This window comes from Ahaetulla prasina, chromosome 1, assembly GCF_028640845.1.
Source record: "Ahaetulla prasina isolate Xishuangbanna chromosome 1, ASM2864084v1, whole genome shotgun sequence".
NCBI lineage: Eukaryota > Metazoa > Chordata > Lepidosauria > Squamata > Colubridae > Ahaetulla > Ahaetulla prasina.
The window spans coordinates 182,687,715-182,705,393 of NC_080539.1; the positions used below are offsets into that span (position 1 = coordinate 182,687,715).

Here is a 17,679-nt window from a genome sequence, read left to right on the forward strand (position 1 = left end):
TCTAATTAATTTCCTTTTATTTGGGAAAATCTACTAAAATTGTGTCCTGAGAGGCTTCAATTCTGCCAATGTAGCTGAATTTACTTTTTCTCTGTTAAATCTTTTAAAATCTTTTGGTACCCATGGTACATCAACAAAATGGTGTAAAACAAAACATTCATACTGAACTCATTGGAACACCATATCATATTGTAATAGAGCATAGTTTTCCTATTTAGCCTGCATACAATCAAAGCAGATCATATTCAATTTCTAACATTCGTTCTTCTTTATTTTGAAAGATTCTCTTAATGCTTGCTTCAAGCACAAGGCTACCCAGCCAACGAAATACTTATATTGTAAGCTAACACTAAAAATAGTTTTGATATTCAATGATTTTACTCACCAGATAGGTTCTGGACTTTCCAGAAGCTTGGGATTTTGTTATAAATTTTAATTCCATTTCTAGTTTCTGAATTTCTTCCTGAAACTCATCACGTTCATGTTCCCTTTCAATAGCTTGCTTCTGTTAAGAAAATGAAAGTTAGCTTTGCAGATATTAGAATTTATTTTAGATTTCAAACCAAATCAAAATCATTTAATTACTAATTTTTAACATTGATTTTTTTTTCATAGATTAGCATAATTGTATACTTTGCGAGTGCTAGCAAAAAAAATATTCTGAATTTTTATATATGTTTTTCTTACATCCATGAAATCTCTCTGATTTTTCAGTTGTCTTTCAAGAGCTTCCATTTGTTGTCTTAGGTCAGTAACTTCAGATGCCATTGCAGCTAGATTTTGATTTTTGTTTAACTGGTCTTCAAGTTCAATCTCCAAGATTTTCATCTGTGCATTAAAGTTTGAACAATCTTTCTCTGCTTGACACTGCAATTCCAAATTTGTTTTTGCTAGACGTTCTATCTCTTTGATTAATTCTAATACATAAAGGAAAAACAGCAGTACCAAAAACATAACATTTTTCAAAATTAATATATTTTTAAATTAGTTATGTACCATAAATTAATCTTTTTTTCAATACACTAGAATTATAATTATGACTCAGATTGGCATCTAACATTGTCTTGGCAAGGCCCAGAATTGACTGCATGTAATACAGGGAATAGGAGTCTAGCTACTTTTTTCTTTGAAAATATTCTGTAATATAACCGTACAAGGAGGATTTTGGGAAGTTAAAGTGGCGGTCATAGCCACCTAACTCTGTTGCCTATCATCATTGCTAGTAAGCCCATAAGGGGCAAAAGAGGGGGTTAATGAGATGAAAACTTCACCATAGCTTCCCCAAATTTCAATCAGTTTTTGTGAAAAGATTATCCTCATTCTCTCCAGATCCATGTATAATCATGTCTGTATGGTACGGGTCACAATGCAAATGAATCTTTCAAGAAACATGAACTCTCATTTTTTAAAGTCATTAATAAAAATATTACCGTTAGAAATAATACTTGTGCTGCAGTTTAACCAACATAAATACTACTGTCTACTTTTGTTTTAAGTAGACTTTTAAATACAATGAAAATTACATTAACACTGGCAACAGTTTTATTCTCCAGCCAAGATTTACATGTATTTAATATGGCATTATATATTTCATTTCATACCAACTTCTCTCTCTCCCACGTTGGCAGCCAAAGCTCTATTTTGACTAATTAGTAATTTTTGTTCCTCTGCAAATCTTGCATTATGCTGGGTTAACTTCTGAATCTGTGCTTTAAGCTTTTCCAATTCTGCAACAAGGCGATGCTCAGATTCTTCTTTAAGATTTAAAGCTTCTTCCAAAGTATGTCTTTCTGTTAAATAACCTTCAATGAGGCCTGTAACTCAAAGCAGAATAATATTTGAATTCTTATTGAACAACACTAAAAGAATTTATACAAAATAGTAATATATTAACTGCTAGTTGTAACATTCTCTGTGTAGGATTCTATATGCAGGGAGTCTGTCTTTAAAATGTCAATTTCACTATATGTAATTGTTTACCATTTATTCTAATTATATCAGCATTAAAGCACCATACAGTTAAAGCACCAGATGGCAGAATAATCAGCATAGCATGAGAATCTTTTCTCCCCCGTGTAATATACTATCCTCTGCAATATTATAACACCATAATCAAAATACTCCTCCCATAAACCTTTCTTGTTGTTACTTATTTCTGACTTCTTTTAATTTGATGGATGTAATTTAATCAGAAATGTCTGTCATTGGTTGTTCTACCTACATTATCAATGACAGCTCTCTAAACATTTTGGCTTCTTTTTCTGTTGCTTTAAATTTTTCCAGTTATTAATGTCTTTTCCAATAACTATTGCCTTTCCATTAAGTTTCCATATTTAACCCTTTGCGTCATTATTAGTATTTCAATTGAGGATTCTGACTTTACATCATCCAACATTGAATGATGTTGTGATCCAAGCATTCTCTATTTTTCCAGATTGAGCAAATATCAAATTTTAAAATGGGCTGGATCTGGTTGTAAGTTGCAGGGAAAACCATTCCAGTAAGTATATCAGTGCATTCCTATAGCAAATGTAGTTAAGCAGCTACTCAGTGTTGCTGACTGCTCCATTTTAAGTCTCTTCTCTCTGATCACATGAGCCAGGCTGGAATATATGCTTCCCATTGTCCACATTCCAAGTCCTTGGCATACATAGATGCAATGTACTAATTTGTTATTCTGAAACAGTACTGACACCTCACCTCTTATAGCCACTTCTGGTAAAGGGTGGCAGAAAGAATTGTAGAATTCATGTTTTCCCTATCTTATTATTGACAAATTAATAGATCTTATTTCTCAGGAATAATCCAGTACTCAATTGATTTTTACTACTGTACCTAAATTTTTAACTGAATTCTACTGTCAAATTATGAGGATTAGCAGTAAAGAATAGAATGAATGAAATTATATATAATAGTGAAAACTTTAGCAACTGGAAAAACATGTTGTTATAGTAGCAAAATTCCAGTATTTATTCAATGTTTATGGCTCTCTACTTGCTAAGAATTTTCCTCCTCTTCATGTAATTGTGACCAGGTCCATGATCCATTACTGGGAAATTTAGCTTGCTTACCTTTTGCTTTATGAAGCTCTAACACAAGTTGATTCTGCACTTTACTCTCTTCATTAAAACAGTCCATTAATTCATGCTGTTCATGAAACATTTGGCATGCCTCCCAATTCTTATTCTTGCATTCCTCTTTAATATTAGTATGGATATTGTGCATTTCCTCCAGCTTCCAAACAAAGAGATTTAAAAGACAATGAAAGTACGTACTCTGAGAGGCAATCTGAAGTCTTAGATTGCACCTAGTCCCCAAATCCCTGTTACAGCTGTCACCTGAGATCATTATCAAAATTTGGAGGCAAATGACTAAATAGTAGCACAATTCCTAATGCTTATTGGCAAGAAATATATCTAGAAAGCTGATTTCTACCTGCCCCCTCCCAAGAATCCAATGAAAGAAAGGATAAGAAATCCTAGCTCTGTCAGTAACATAAACACATCAGCATTCTGTACCTATTTTAAATTTAAGTACGATACCTTCAAAGGAAAGATATTAAATTGTAGTTAAGTTTCATCTATACCCGTTGTAAGAAAACATATTTTTCTTACACAAAAACAATTTCTAGGTAGAAAATTTTATATATATCAGGGGTTTCAAACTGCAGGTTGTGATCTTGGGAGACTGAGCATCAGGTGTGTATGTCACAATTAAAATAATGCCTTAGGCATGGTGTCATGTTTGGACTTTGGAGTATTGGTAAGATAAGAATATAAGTATCCACCTGCTTCCTTTTTAAAGCAGAAAAAAGGGTTTCTAGGGTTTTATGAACCATCACCAAGATTAAATTCTATGTTATACTATAGAATGTTATTTGAAATAAATTCTATAATGTTTTTATTATACAAATGTTTAATTTATCTGTTAAATTATCATTATATATAAAATGCCAGTTTTGAAAATGTTAAACTACTAAAAATAAAGTAAAGCTATTAATATATTTAGTGGACTGGAGTTTTAATACAATTTAAATGGACAATTTCAATTTCTTAAGAAGCATAAGTGATATTTAATCATATAGCAAAGCATTATTCAATAATGATTGAGATACTGACTAATGATAGTTGGGTTTCATGTATCTCAGAATTCTCAATTGATGTGCCATGCAATAATTGTACTCTTTAGAATGTCTATAAAAGTATTAGTAATGTTGAGTATTTTTACTTGCTATGTTTTACAAAGCTACATTGATCTCTCACTGTTTTATTTAATCATATTGCTGAGCATGTAGTTATTTGTTTCATTTATGACCATTCATTCAGCGACTGTTCAAAATTACAAAAATACTGAAAAATAGAATAGAATAGAATAGAATAGAATAGAATAGAATAGAATAGAATATTTTAATTTGTATACCGCCCTTCTCCCGAAGGACTCAGGGCGGTGAACAGGCAGATAAAATACAAACATACACAATAGTAAAAACAACCCTTAAAAAACTGATTTAAATTTGCCCAAATATTAAAATAACATACACCCCCATAAAATTACAAAAATTTAAATTTTAAAAACCCATCAAAAGTCAATTAAAATTTAAAGATAAAAAATCAAGCTAGTCCAGCCATACGAAATAAATAGGTTTTAAGTTCGCGGCGAAAGGTCCTAAGGTCTGGTAGTTGTCGAAGTCCGAGAGGAAGTTCGTTCCACAGGGTCAGAGCCCCCACAGAGAAGGGACATGCAATCTGTACTCAAATTTATGGATGCTGCAGTGCATCCACAATCACATTATGACAATTTGGGTGCTTGGCAATTCACCTGCCATTCTGAACAACCACAAGGACACTGCAACTGCCCCACTCATCTATCACCACCCCACCTCTGTTTTGCCAGATCCCAGAGGCTCTGGGTCTCCTCCCCACTCAGTCATGCCTTACTCCACTTTGGAAATCACACCCTCCTGAGATCCTGAGAATGGTGCCCACTTCCAAAATGCCATCCACTTCTGGGATAGTTCTAGGTGGCTCTGTAGGAAGGTCCAGTGTCACATTGGCTGGATGCTCTTTCAAGAAAGGTAATCTTCAGAAGAGGTAAGTGGAGCAAGGCGTGATGGGATAGGGAGGAAGCTCAAGGCCTATGGGTCCCAATGGGGTGGGAAGCAGTGCAAGGGTGCCTAAGGAGTTGGGGAGGCCTTGGGAGGCCTTGCACACACTACGTATGAGCTGGGAGAGATGCTGCATTGTGGGCCTATGCCTATGCCGGGTCTCCCAAGAACCCACTCCCATCCTGAGGCACACCGCAGTCTGCTTAACAACCCCAAAAGAGAGAGCAGGGACTGTGGTCTTTAAGCAGGGCAGTCATACGGGTGCCTGTTAATAACCATAACAATTTATCACTGTAATTCCAGGCTCAATTATAGTCATAAGGCGAGGACTATCTTTATTTAAAGTGTTATACTAAAGACTGTTTGAGATGCAATAACATGTGAACTATACATAACAGAGCATATCAGTTCAAGAATTTATCTCCAGTTCCTTCCCTCTATGGGTATAAAAGAATAGGCCTTCAGCACTGCCTGGTTTCCCATGCTATTAATATATAAGATTTAATTACTGCTTAACTAAATAAAAGTATTTTACTTGTTTGGTTGATTCAGCAAGCATATCAAGCAGTTTCTCCACAGTGATATATAAACAACGGCCAATTTTTTTAATCCTCTCTTCATTTTCAAATATAAGTTCTGGATTTTCAAAAATACTTTCACATAAATGCTCACTCAATTCCAAAGAATCAAAGCTGTGTTCCAGTAGTGTTTGATCAGGAACTTCACCTGTTCAATAAATTGATTTTTAAAATGTAAGTTTAAAAAACATAGAAAAACAACATTTTATTATATTTTGCTAATAGAATTTTATAAACCAAGTTACAATTCAACTGAATTAAAATTATTACAGAACTGTCACTGTGAAGAAAATAATTCAGCATTTAGAATAGAATTAGTTTTTAAAAGAGTATCTTTACACATAACTTTCCTGCATTTAAAATATTAAGAGATTCTTTTTTGTTTTACGCTACTTGTTGTTCTTAGTATTTTTATGTCTACTATTTAAAACTGTATATGCAGATGTTTTTAATTTTTACTGGTGTTGACTGGATTTTATTGATTTTAGTATATATTTATTATATTGCTTGGTAGCTTTTTTTATCCCCCAGTGTTTCTTTCTGCACATTCCAAATGTAAAACTTTTGACAAAGTCCAATTATGCCCCCACAGGAGTATCCCATATAAGGTATGGCTACTTCTCATTCTCAATCATGAAGACCTTCATAACGGTTCCTTAAAATCTGGTTTAAAGGGTTCAAATAAAATTCATGGCCATGTGAAGAATTTCATTTCTTCTTGTTTTCTGTGGTTTACAATATTTGATGGAGAATAAATTGAATCTTTGGTAAAAGAAAATTCTATGTATTGACCAACTATAGTTGAGAATGATAGCTGGACTTACTAGAAGGCACTTGACTAGTCATTGAAAGATGAACCTAGGAGGGAAAGATTAACTGCATCTCTTTTAGCTTAGGTCTATGATTTCCCCCTGTCCAATGGAAGAAATCTCTTCCCATCGGACTTAATCAATAGCAATTAAGTTGCAAATGAGATGGGAATGGGACAATTTATGAGTTAGCATTAAGTGGCTAACATGTACATACAGGTAGTCCTTGATTTACAATAATTCATTTATTGACGGTTCAAAGTTACAGCTGCACTGAAAAAAGGGACTTATGACCATTTTTAACACTTATCACCATTTGCAGCATCCCTCATGGTCAATTCAGATGCCTGGCAACCAACTTATATTTATGACGGTTGCAGTATCCCGGGGTCATGTGATCACCCTTTGTAAACTTCTGACGAGCAAAATCAGTGGGAAACTGATTCACTTAACTACCTTGTTACTAACTTATCAACTGCAGTGATTCACAACTATGGCAAGAAAGGTTTGCAAAATTCAAAACTCATTTAACAAATGTCTCACTTAGCAACAGAAATTTTGGGCTTGATGTGGTTTTAAATTGAGGACTATCTGTATTGATCAGATACTGCTTTTATTTTATGGGCCACTGATATCTTTGCTTTTTTTTCAACCCAGGATGAATATGAATTAGTTGTAGCTAATCATTTTAATTAATTAAATGATTAATTTACTGTGGGTGGCATGCAAACTTAGAAAAAAACATAAAATTAGATACACTGCTTAAACTAACATCCAAACTGATGTTTAAGGCCTTGTCTTCCTACAGTCTATATAACATACCCTGACCTCTCAATCAGTACTGTAAAAGCCTACAAAGCTGATTCAAATAAATCTGAAATTTTTAATATGGCAAAGAAGAAATAAAAGTGGGACTATATAAGTCCAAGTTCTGCTGCCTGCCTGTCTGCCTGCCTACAGTAATGCTGTATTTGAACAGGGTCTAGTAAAGACTATAATATATTCCAGGGAAAGAAAAAAACAATCAACATAATCCTCATATCAAAGACTGGTTTTTGTTCTCAGGTCATATTTTTTCTGACTAGTTTCACTTCTTCCTTCCTTCTGCCATTGCTATCTTTTCATTTGTATCCTACATCCTGGCTCATATCAGCGCTCAGAGAAAACTGCAAAATAATGAGGGTGTTCTCTTTCTTTTTGTCATTTGGAAAGGCAGTTCAAGGGATTTCAGTGGTAGTGATCAAAAGAACAAAAGCAACAGAAATTTGCAACAGTGGGTTCCTTTCATTGACAGCAATTAAACACCCATTTAGCACTCCCAGGACTGGGAAAATTGGGCTGACAGCTCTGCCAAGTAAAGTAAAGTGGTTGCTAAGTGGGAAATCACCTAACCACAACTGGGCTGGGAAAAGGGGCTGCCTATAGAAATGGTTTGTTTTTCTTCATAGAACCCCTTGCAGAGCAGAGATTGGAGAGGAAGAGATTTCAAGAGAGTAAGCTATTTGCTTTTCTACACATCCTGAGCAATGCCAACAGCAGGAAAGGGTTAGGCAAATGATAATCTGCCTACACAAAGCTCTTGCTTACCCCGCGCCCCACAACCTTGCAGAGTGGAGAGACTGGTCAAAAAGAGATTTTAAGAGAGTACTTATAAACTGTTATGTATAGTGTGCCCAGGGCTGATAACTCAATCACATTGCCTTCAATGTGTAGAAGAATAAAGAAGCTTATTTTCTTGCTATCCCTTTCCTTCCAATCTCTCTCTGCAAGGGGGCGGGCGGGCACAGGGAAGGAATAGGACAATGCATATTGAATATAATGGCAATCACGAGTAAGGAATACTACAAAAGGTGTAATTGAGAAAAGTTTTTGTTTCAGCACAATCATAACTTAGAACAGTCACCGAACAAATGATTGATAAACAAAGACTACTTGTACAGCAAAGCTATGGAAGACAGCAAGAACATGGTTGCAGAATTCTGTCAAATACTTTATTTTCTATTCAACTTATTTACCTTGGCAAATTCTATTGTTTTTCTTTAATTTCCATTTCCCTATTGTTTTCAATGGGTGTGCAAGTACTGTTTCTTCAGATATGATCTCTTGTGACTCTCCGGATCCCAAGCTGTCATCAAGACAAAGGCCAATTTTTTTGCAGATAAGATCTTCCATATCTTTTGTGGACTGCACCATTTTCAGAAGTAATTTCAAAGCCTGCTGACAAGATTCTTGTAGTTTATCCCTACAACAAAACATTATAGATTGAATTGTTCTGTTTGCCATTTCCACTGATTACCTCTTCTTCCTATTAATAACTTCCATTAAGCATACTATATATCTTAATTTTATTACTACTCAATCCTTTAGCATAAAATTTCCTTTTCTCCATTTGGTAAAAACGTGCACCTTTCCTTGTAATGTCAAAGTAGGCTTATGCACCTTACCAGTTGATTTATAACAGCTTACTATCCCATAGAGATTAGTTATTGCTCTTTAGTGTTTAGGCTATCAGTTGGAAAAACACTGAGCAAGATTTCAAAATTGGACCAAGGAAAAAAACTCTCATTTAGTAGATTAACACTATGGTCCCTAGATTGATTGTCTCCAGAAACCACGACACTCTCAAACAATAGGAAATTAGAATTAGAATAGAATTTTATTAGCTTCATCTTTTATTCTTAAAGATTTTTGGAAGCAGACTGAGGAGAGATATACAGGAATACTTTTCACCATGGATCTTTTCCAGGGTATTTGTACTTAAAGCAGCTGTATATATGATATCAGTAAGGACATGCAAGCTTTGTAGTTAGTAGCAGGGATGAAATCTACTTACCTTCCTTACCGGTTCGGAAGGGCATGTACCGTGCGCAGGGACCCTCTGCGCATGCGCAAACCCTTCTACTCATGTGCAGAAGGTAAAAAACAGGTTACTTCCTGGTTAAAACCAGGAAGTAACAACAACCGGGTAGGTGGGTGGAGCCTCGTGCTGCCGTCACTACCGGTTCTCCAAACCACCCACCGACATCGCTACCGGTTTGGTTGAACCAGTCCAAACCGGAAGCATTTCACCCCTGGTTAGCAGTGACAAAGAGCTGATAAGAGTAAATTCTAATTTCACTATATCACCTCTTAAATTTTTGGGTATTCACATAGTTGTGATTATTCATTCTACTACTATGTCACACAACTGTATTTTTATCCTTGCTGCTTGACAGGCATGAGATGAATTCCACCCAACTCTATTTTATTCGTTAGACTATTCACTTAACTTATCCATGTACTTTTTTATTTTTTTAAATTAAAGTTTTTAATGCTAACCATCCATCATACCATCAAAACAGTTTACTGTGTTGAAGATCTGAGAGAACAGAAAAATGATATGATGATTTTACTTGGGCTAAATCAGATTCTGCAACTTTCACTAATGTAGTCTCTGCTTCCTACCAATGTATTTATATTAGAAGAAACACTAATACACTGTAATCTCTAAGTACCCCTTTCCATCTTTAAAAATGGCATATTGGTCATCTACATCATATAATTAAAGATTTAAAGAAGTTTTTTTATTTCTAAATTTCATATAATTCTGGAATAGAATATTAATAATCAGGCCATCTCTCTTAATAAGTTTTACGTTATAGTGTTTATACAAAAGTTATGTTAAATATTATACATTAACATATATTGTAATTTCCCTACAAATTACCTACAAATTCTGAAACAATTTTGAAATTATTATTACATTGTGTTGCATTACTAATGTTTAATATTAAAAATGTTTAAAAGTTGGTCTTATTGTTGACAAATACATTAGCTTTAATATTCTCTATTATACATACCTGCCGATCACACTACTCCCCTTCAGGGTAAGCAGTATTAAAGGTAAGAATTAATAAGCACAAGAAATTAAATGCATATAACAACAAAAATACTTTTTATTAGATTTAGTTGATGCCAACACCATTCATAACTCTCTCTATACCTTTCTGTTCTTGAACAATCCTCTCTTCCAACACATCCATAAATCAGTTCCTTTTTTTTCTTTAAATTTCCTGTCTTTGAATGTCATTAAAGCTATCCAGCTACAAGTTTCTTGGTTTTCTTGACATCTCCCTAATTCTTCCTTTATATATGCTATTCATTGTTCTGCAATCTGATCTTCATTCCTTTTTTCTATATGATCAAATTACTTCATTTAGTAGTACTATACTGATCATTAATTCATTCTAGATCTTCTCTCCTTTTGCCAGACACATTTTAAGTAACTCACTTCAACTTACTTTTGTTTGTCCATGTCCACATCCATTTTAACATTCATTTCTTGCACAAATCACATATACCCCAATATAATTCTATCAATAGTTGTATGCAATATAAATTTCCCCAAGTTTAGTACACATTATACCAAAATATAGTATACATGTTCTATTTTTTCCTTTTATTTATGACTTGAAATTATTAATTCCATTTTTTTTGTCAGTATAAATAACTTGATATTTATCAAGTTATCCAATTTAACAAGCTAGTATTAACTTCAAATCATTTGGGTTCTTTGCAAATAAGACTAAATCATCTACATACAAAATATGTATACATGTTCACAGTTTGTTTACTTTATATATAATACAAAATGTACTCCAAAATGTTTCAAGTGTTCAAACCTTTCATTCCTGTAACTGTCAATATCAGATCTCAACATGGCTATAAGAATATTTTCTTCCTGATTCTCTGTCTCATGTGGATATAATTTTTTTAATTCAGTATTGGACTTTTCCATTTCTTTCTTTAAAAAAAATACTTCATTCTCCAACTGTGGAAAAAAATGAACAGTGAGGATAAATATCAATTTTTGCTAAGACAAATAAGCAGCTATCCTGTATTTTCACTGCACTTTGATGCCACATAAAATTGGATAAATAATGTTATGGAAATTTGGGAGATAGCAAAAATATTGGAATATATCTACATTTATGCTTTAGGCTTGAGTGAATGACTTTTTTTGTGATCAAAGTTCACATATGTTTTAAAATTAGTTTCCAAGAACAATTGCAAGCATGTTCAATGTAAGAATATTACTGGAATAGATAGAGCCAGAATTTCTGGCAATATTTTTAAGACTGTACAATAGCAAAACAGACATATGCACAAGAAAAATTTCCTTCTGGAACTTGAAAAAGGTTTAAAGCACTAACTTACCAACTTTTCTTGGGGGAAAAAAGTACAAGTAGAACTTGATTTATAATTGGAATTACAGTAGTAAGTCATGCTGGTTGTTAAGTGGGTCACTACATCACTACCTCTGATCTTAAGACCCTTTTTTGTGATTGTTGTCAAGTGAATCACTGCAGTTATTAAATGAACACTGCAGTTATAAATCAAATCCACTGTTCACAATGGGTAGGTTTTGCTGGCAACCAGGAGTAAACACTGGTTTCCTGCAAAAAAAATGTCATAAACCTCAGTTTAGGTCAAGTTCTACCTGTACTTTTTTTTTGAAAAGTTAGTAAGAGCAGCAAAACTGACCACTTCTATTATAGTTTCTTAAATAGGTAATTGCAAGTTATAGCAAAATACAAAATGAGATCCAAATGGAAATACAATTTTATTTTTTCGAAAAGGATTTCTCACCTGTTGCTTGTCTGACTTTATTTTCTCCAATTCTTTCTGAAGCTGCTGAATTTTTTTTTTTCCTTTTTCAATTTCCACCAAATGAAGATCTTGAAAGCCCTGTATTGTTCTTTTATGTTCTTCTTCCATTTGGAGGATTGTTTTTTGCAAAACATCCAGGGCTTCATAATGCTCATCTTCAAACAAAGGTCTCTGTGTTTCTAGCGCAACAGTCAATTCTTCCTACATAGAATCAAAGATAATAAATCACAAATTATAAATTGTTCATCTTTGAAAATAAAAAGAAACAAAAAGTTGCATCCAGCAAAAGCTAAAATAATTTTCCCACTATACTTACAGATTAAAACATAATTTAGAGCTTATTACAAAGTATTCTTCTTGTTTAGTTCTAACTTGAAACAATGCAATGGTTTATAGTTTATGTCACTATGCCTTCTAATAGTCTGCACGTTATCATAGATGTAGGTTCACTACATTTTAGTGATAAATTACCACTAAGGTACCAGATCTAAGTTGCACAATTCCAGACAACCGTAATTTGGCCCCAATTTTCAACTAGTTGCTTCATAGCAATAGCAACAGCAACAGCAATAGCACTCATATACAGCTCCATAGTGCTTTATAGCACCCTCTGGGTAGTTTACAAATGTCAGCATATTGTTCCCAAAAATCTGGATCCTCATTTTACCGACCTCAGAAGGATGGAAGGCTGAGTCAACCTTGAGCCAGTCAGGATCGAACTCCTGGCTGTGGGCAGAGTTAGCCTGTAAGACTTCATTCTAATCACTGCACTACCATGGCTCAAAGTTCATGTACAGCAAAGGCAATCTCTATTATAATCAGAATCACAAAAATTAAGATAGAACATGTTTAAGATGGTCAGGAAATCTGCAATTACATCTTACATATATTTTTTTCTTTCATGTGCAACAGAGACCCAAATTTCTGAAAACTCAGAACCTAGACTTTAAAACTAACTAGGAGAGGTGACCTTCGATTTAGTTATGGCAATCTAACATGAGAAGTAAATGATGAACCAACTGAAAGTAGTGACAACAATGCTATTATACTTAGCATATGAGAAGTCCTAACCCAAAATTCTCACTTAAGAACTGTTCAAAGTTAGAATGGTGGTAGTGGGGGGGGGGGGGAAACAGCTGTGAAACCAATTCCTGTACTATGGATGGTGGTACCCATATTTTATAAAGTCATAAAGTTTAAATCATAGCAACTACTACATATTTATTTGGGTGTACTGCTATTGAAAAATAAAATATAAAATGAAGATGTTAAAATTGTAATTAAAATAACCAGGTAAACCAACAGCATTTAATTAACAGCATTGTTAATTAAAATTAACAATTTAAGTTCTCAGTTAAAAGCCTCTCTTCTGAGATATTTTATGAGTTATTATGCCTTTTGGAGATAGCATTCCAAAGAAAAGGGACAGCAGTAGTAGACAAAGCTTAACCTTTGAGTCACTACCAATTGAGGTAGTCCTTAGGCAATTCCTTAATGGGTAATTTTGACTTCTGGTTTGGTATTGCAGCGAGACAGTCATGGGTAGCGGGACTCTGCGAATCCCAGCTGACCCTTCTTTGTTATGAGGCCTAAGGGGCTAAAGTCACCCTGGAGAGATGACGAAGAAAGGAGGGACCTCTTGCTGATCGCGGGAGAGCAGTGACTCTCCCGCTCAATCCAAGGCACCCTCTCAACGAAGAAGAGAGATGGTCATTATGGCCGCACCGAAGCTGGGGCAACCGAAGAAGAAATACTAATGAGCCGGAGCGGTTCATGAACAGAGGATTGGAGCTGGGTGAAATGATTTTCAACTTCTATATTAGAAACTCAGCCCCAAGTAAAAGAATTTTTGAAAGATTGACTCTCCAAAGCACTGAGAAAGCAGCAAGTTAGCACACGGAGATAGATTATAGATCGAAAAAAGGAATTAAATTTTAATGGAAGACTATGAAGTTTTAAAATATAGGAAGACCAGACTGGAACTCGCAGTACTGTGAAAAGTTATTTTAATTTGCTGACAATTATGTTTGACACTGGAAGAAATTGCATAAAGAAAAATGGGCCTTTTGATCATTTGACAATCCCCTTGGTTTTATTGCTGGAATTTGAAGCTGGGATGCCATCTACTGGTGAAAAAAGATACTATACTACTACATGGTTGAAAAAGACGTTGACAGGAAGACAGAATTGATAAGAAGGGAAACAAACTGAAAGGCAAGCAACACCAAAAAAACCCATCTTTTTGTTTTTTGTTCTACATCTATTTGCTTTCTGGCTATTTGGGATTAACTGGTGAGCCTTTTAAAGATCTTCAAAGTAGTGTGGATTATAAACAATAGGAATTGCTCTTGAAACTGAACATTTGACTTTGTGGATTAATGAAACATGGGGAAATTTGGTGGGCCATTCTGGATTATAAATATTGTTTGATGAAACATCTTATGAGGCAAAAATAGTTTTTACAAATTTGGATACTTGGAGTAAATTGGCAGATTTCAAGGACTATAAAAATTGTGGATTCTGAGGAACAGTTCCAAGATTGATCAAATTCTTCTAATATTGGCTTTTTGGTGTTCTGGACAATTGGGATATTGGTGGATTTGGGATTGAGTAACTTTTAGCCCATTAGATAAAAACAAAATGTTATAGCAGGGAAAAACAAATACATTTAAAAAGAAATACTATTGAAGTTTCAATGTATTCAGGAAGCTATGACAAGGAACCATAGGGAGATGAAGAAACTGAGGCCTGATATTAATGTGAGACTAGGAAACCCTCAGCAAATGACAATAAAAAATGAACAAAAAAATATATCAGAAAATAGAGTATAAATTAGAAGGAGAAGAGGAAAGAATAGAGGAGATAAATCGACAAACAGATAAAGATACAGAAGAGATAGTAATTTTTTTTTGAAATAGAACAGGTAGATTACTCTTTAAGAGGTCAAAATATAGAAGAGGACAAAGAGAAAGATCTCCCAGAAGTAATGAGTTATTGATGGGTGTTCTAGAGTTTCAACAGTGAGAGGTAGACGTAGAGGCAGATGAAATATTTAGACTAAATGTGAGTGACGTAAGGGGATACAAGATCCCAAGGAAGGAGCATGGGAGATTTGTCAAAAAGTCAATAGGAGTTGATATACTAAAAAGGGCAAGAGATGATGGATAGATGTAGTATACTTCTTAATATGGGATTTGCTTTATTAAGTATTAGAAAATAGAGGTAGAGATTAGAAATTGAGAAAATATTATGTATACTGCTACATAATAACTATATATACGTAAATGTTAGAAGTTGAAAGATTACTATGTATACCTAAATAGCATTAGTAGTAGTAGTAGTACTGTGTATAAAGTAAATTGGCCCAGACAATACACTGTTCACTTATGTATGTCAAAGAAAAAACTATAAATAAAATTATATTAAAAATATATAATTTTACATATAAACTGTTGTTTATATGTATCAAATAAAACCCCTCTTGTTATTGCATCATTATTGTACATCTCTTTAAAAGTCTTCCCTTGATTCCTCAGAGATGAATAATTTACATCTTTGAATTCTTAAATAAGCTATTTGAAAGAATGGTTACAAATGCAAACAGATTACTGAAACCATTACTTCAGCAGCCAGAATGAACATCCTAAGTCTACTAAAAAGATGATATATAGCCACTAATCCAATCTCTTATAGATGATAGTATGTCCTGAGAGTAGAACTAAGACCTAAAGATGCAAAACTGTGTGCACATGAGAAAAAAGGGGGTACTGTAACAAATAATCACAGTGCAACTATGATATCCAGGTTGGCCTGTATTGCTAAAATCAGAACTCAAAACCAACTGCAATCTTTACTCTTCAACTCTACCTTATGAACATCTTCATGTTCAGCAGCCATTAATTTATGTTTTTCTTTTTGAACATCAGCCAGCTCTATTTTCAGATTGTCTTCACAAATCGGCAATTCTTCAGCAAATTTTATTGTATTTAATTCTTGAGCCAAAAGCATTTCATTTTCTTTATCTTTCTGAAATAACTGTTCTTTCAATTTTATCTGTAAACCACCAAGAGCTTTCTTATGCTCTTCTTGCAGGAACTTAATTTTAAAAAGGTATGTAGCCTCCAAACTATTCAAATCAGATAAATGCTTTGTTTCCAGCTGCGTAATGTGTGCTTGATTATTTCTCTGGATATCAGCCACAGGAGTCTCTAACCAATTCTGTTGTTTTTTTTCTAATGCAGATTTGAGAACTTCAATTTCAGCTTGCTGGGTGGATGTAAGGGACAAAATGTGTTCCTTATGTTTCTGATGCAACTCTTTATTTTGAAGCTCTAGCTCATCAATATGCTTTTCCCTCAATTTCTGGAGGAGAATTTCATGTTCTGTTCTGGTTTTTTTATTTTCTTCCAAAAATCTAGATTTATAAGGAAGCAAACAAAATATATTACCAAAAATATAACAGTATAAAGAACAAATAACGCAATAATGTAAAATATCTCGGATTTTTTTGAACATTATCTTAAAATGCTATTCATATTTCTTCTGCTTGTAAGTGTAACGTAAGGCAAAGGAAGTCTGCTTATTTATTTCTCCTATCATCCATCTACTTTTTTCTGTCCCACATTAATGTACCAGATTAGCGTACCAGGAAGTATAGCTAAAGTAATTTTTAAAAACCAAGTCCACTAAAGCAATTGATACAAGTCCATGAAGAGATTGAAAAAAGACATGACAGCAGTCTTCCAATGCTTGAAGGACTGCCAAAGGGAAGAGGGTGATAATTTAGTCTCCACAGAACTGGAGGTAAGACAAAAAAGAGTGAGTTTGCCAGAGGGAGATCCAACCTAGAAATAAGGGGGAATTTTCTGACAGTGAGAATTATTAAACAATGCAACAGCTTGCCTCCTGGAGTTGTGGGTGGTCTGTTGATGGAGGTTTTCAAGAAACCTTGGGCAGGGGGTTAGCTAGAAGATGCCCAAGGTCCCTTCTAACCTTATGATTCTATGAAAACTTGTTCCGTAAAGGATAAGATAGTGGCATACTATTTAAGATAAAAGATTATTTACAGGTAGTCCTTGATTTACAATGGCAATTGGGACTGGAATTCCCTTTGCTAAGTGATGCAGTCATAATGTGCAACTGTATCATTTAGTGATGGCATCCTCTACAATACCATTTGTCATCATTAACTGAATTACATTATCATTAGGCAAGGTAATTTCATGCTGGTTTTCCATAGCCAACGTCAGCTGCCAGGAAAGATGCAAGTTCCAGGTCTTGAAGGAGATAAGATGCTGATGTTGGAGTGGGGGACAGAGCCAGGTGGTAAGTGGATATGTCAGACAGGGTTAGGGAGAGTGTGTGAAAGGCACCATGAGAATAGGGAGGATGTACAATGGCATGCGAGAGGTACTGTGCAGATTGGGAATGACATGCAAGTGTTGGCATGGTGTGAATGAGGGGCTGGGTGCAGGTGCACAAGATAGGGGAAACTTACCCCAATGACTTTCAATCTTCCCTGTCATTGTCTTTCTGGGGA

The 17,679-nt window shown here is 34.4% G+C and overlaps 1 protein-coding gene across 6 annotated transcripts in view; it reads right to left on the minus strand.

Moving 5' to 3' along the window:
* PCNT (pericentrin) overlaps positions 1-17,679 on the minus strand; it is a 95,014-nt gene that overhangs the window by 56,852 nt on the left and 20,483 nt on the right. For 5 of the 6 annotated variants that reach the window (XM_058184335.1, XM_058184329.1, XM_058184318.1 and 2 more), the window contains exons 13-21: positions 16,008-16,554; positions 12,120-12,341; positions 11,153-11,301; positions 8,507-8,733; positions 5,640-5,830; positions 3,072-3,234; positions 1,602-1,814; positions 688-917; positions 386-505 (exon numbers count right to left, since the gene is read on the minus strand). In XM_058184335.1, the coding sequence (XP_058040318.1) occupies positions 386-505; positions 688-917; positions 1,602-1,814; positions 3,072-3,234; positions 5,640-5,830; positions 8,507-8,733; positions 11,153-11,301; positions 12,120-12,341; positions 16,008-16,554 (2,062 nt within the window). The remainder of the gene's footprint in view (positions 1-385; positions 506-687; positions 918-1,601; positions 1,815-3,071; positions 3,235-5,639; positions 5,831-8,506; positions 8,734-11,152; positions 11,302-12,119; positions 12,342-16,007; positions 16,555-17,679) is intronic. The other variant, XM_058184349.1, reaches the window with a different exon arrangement.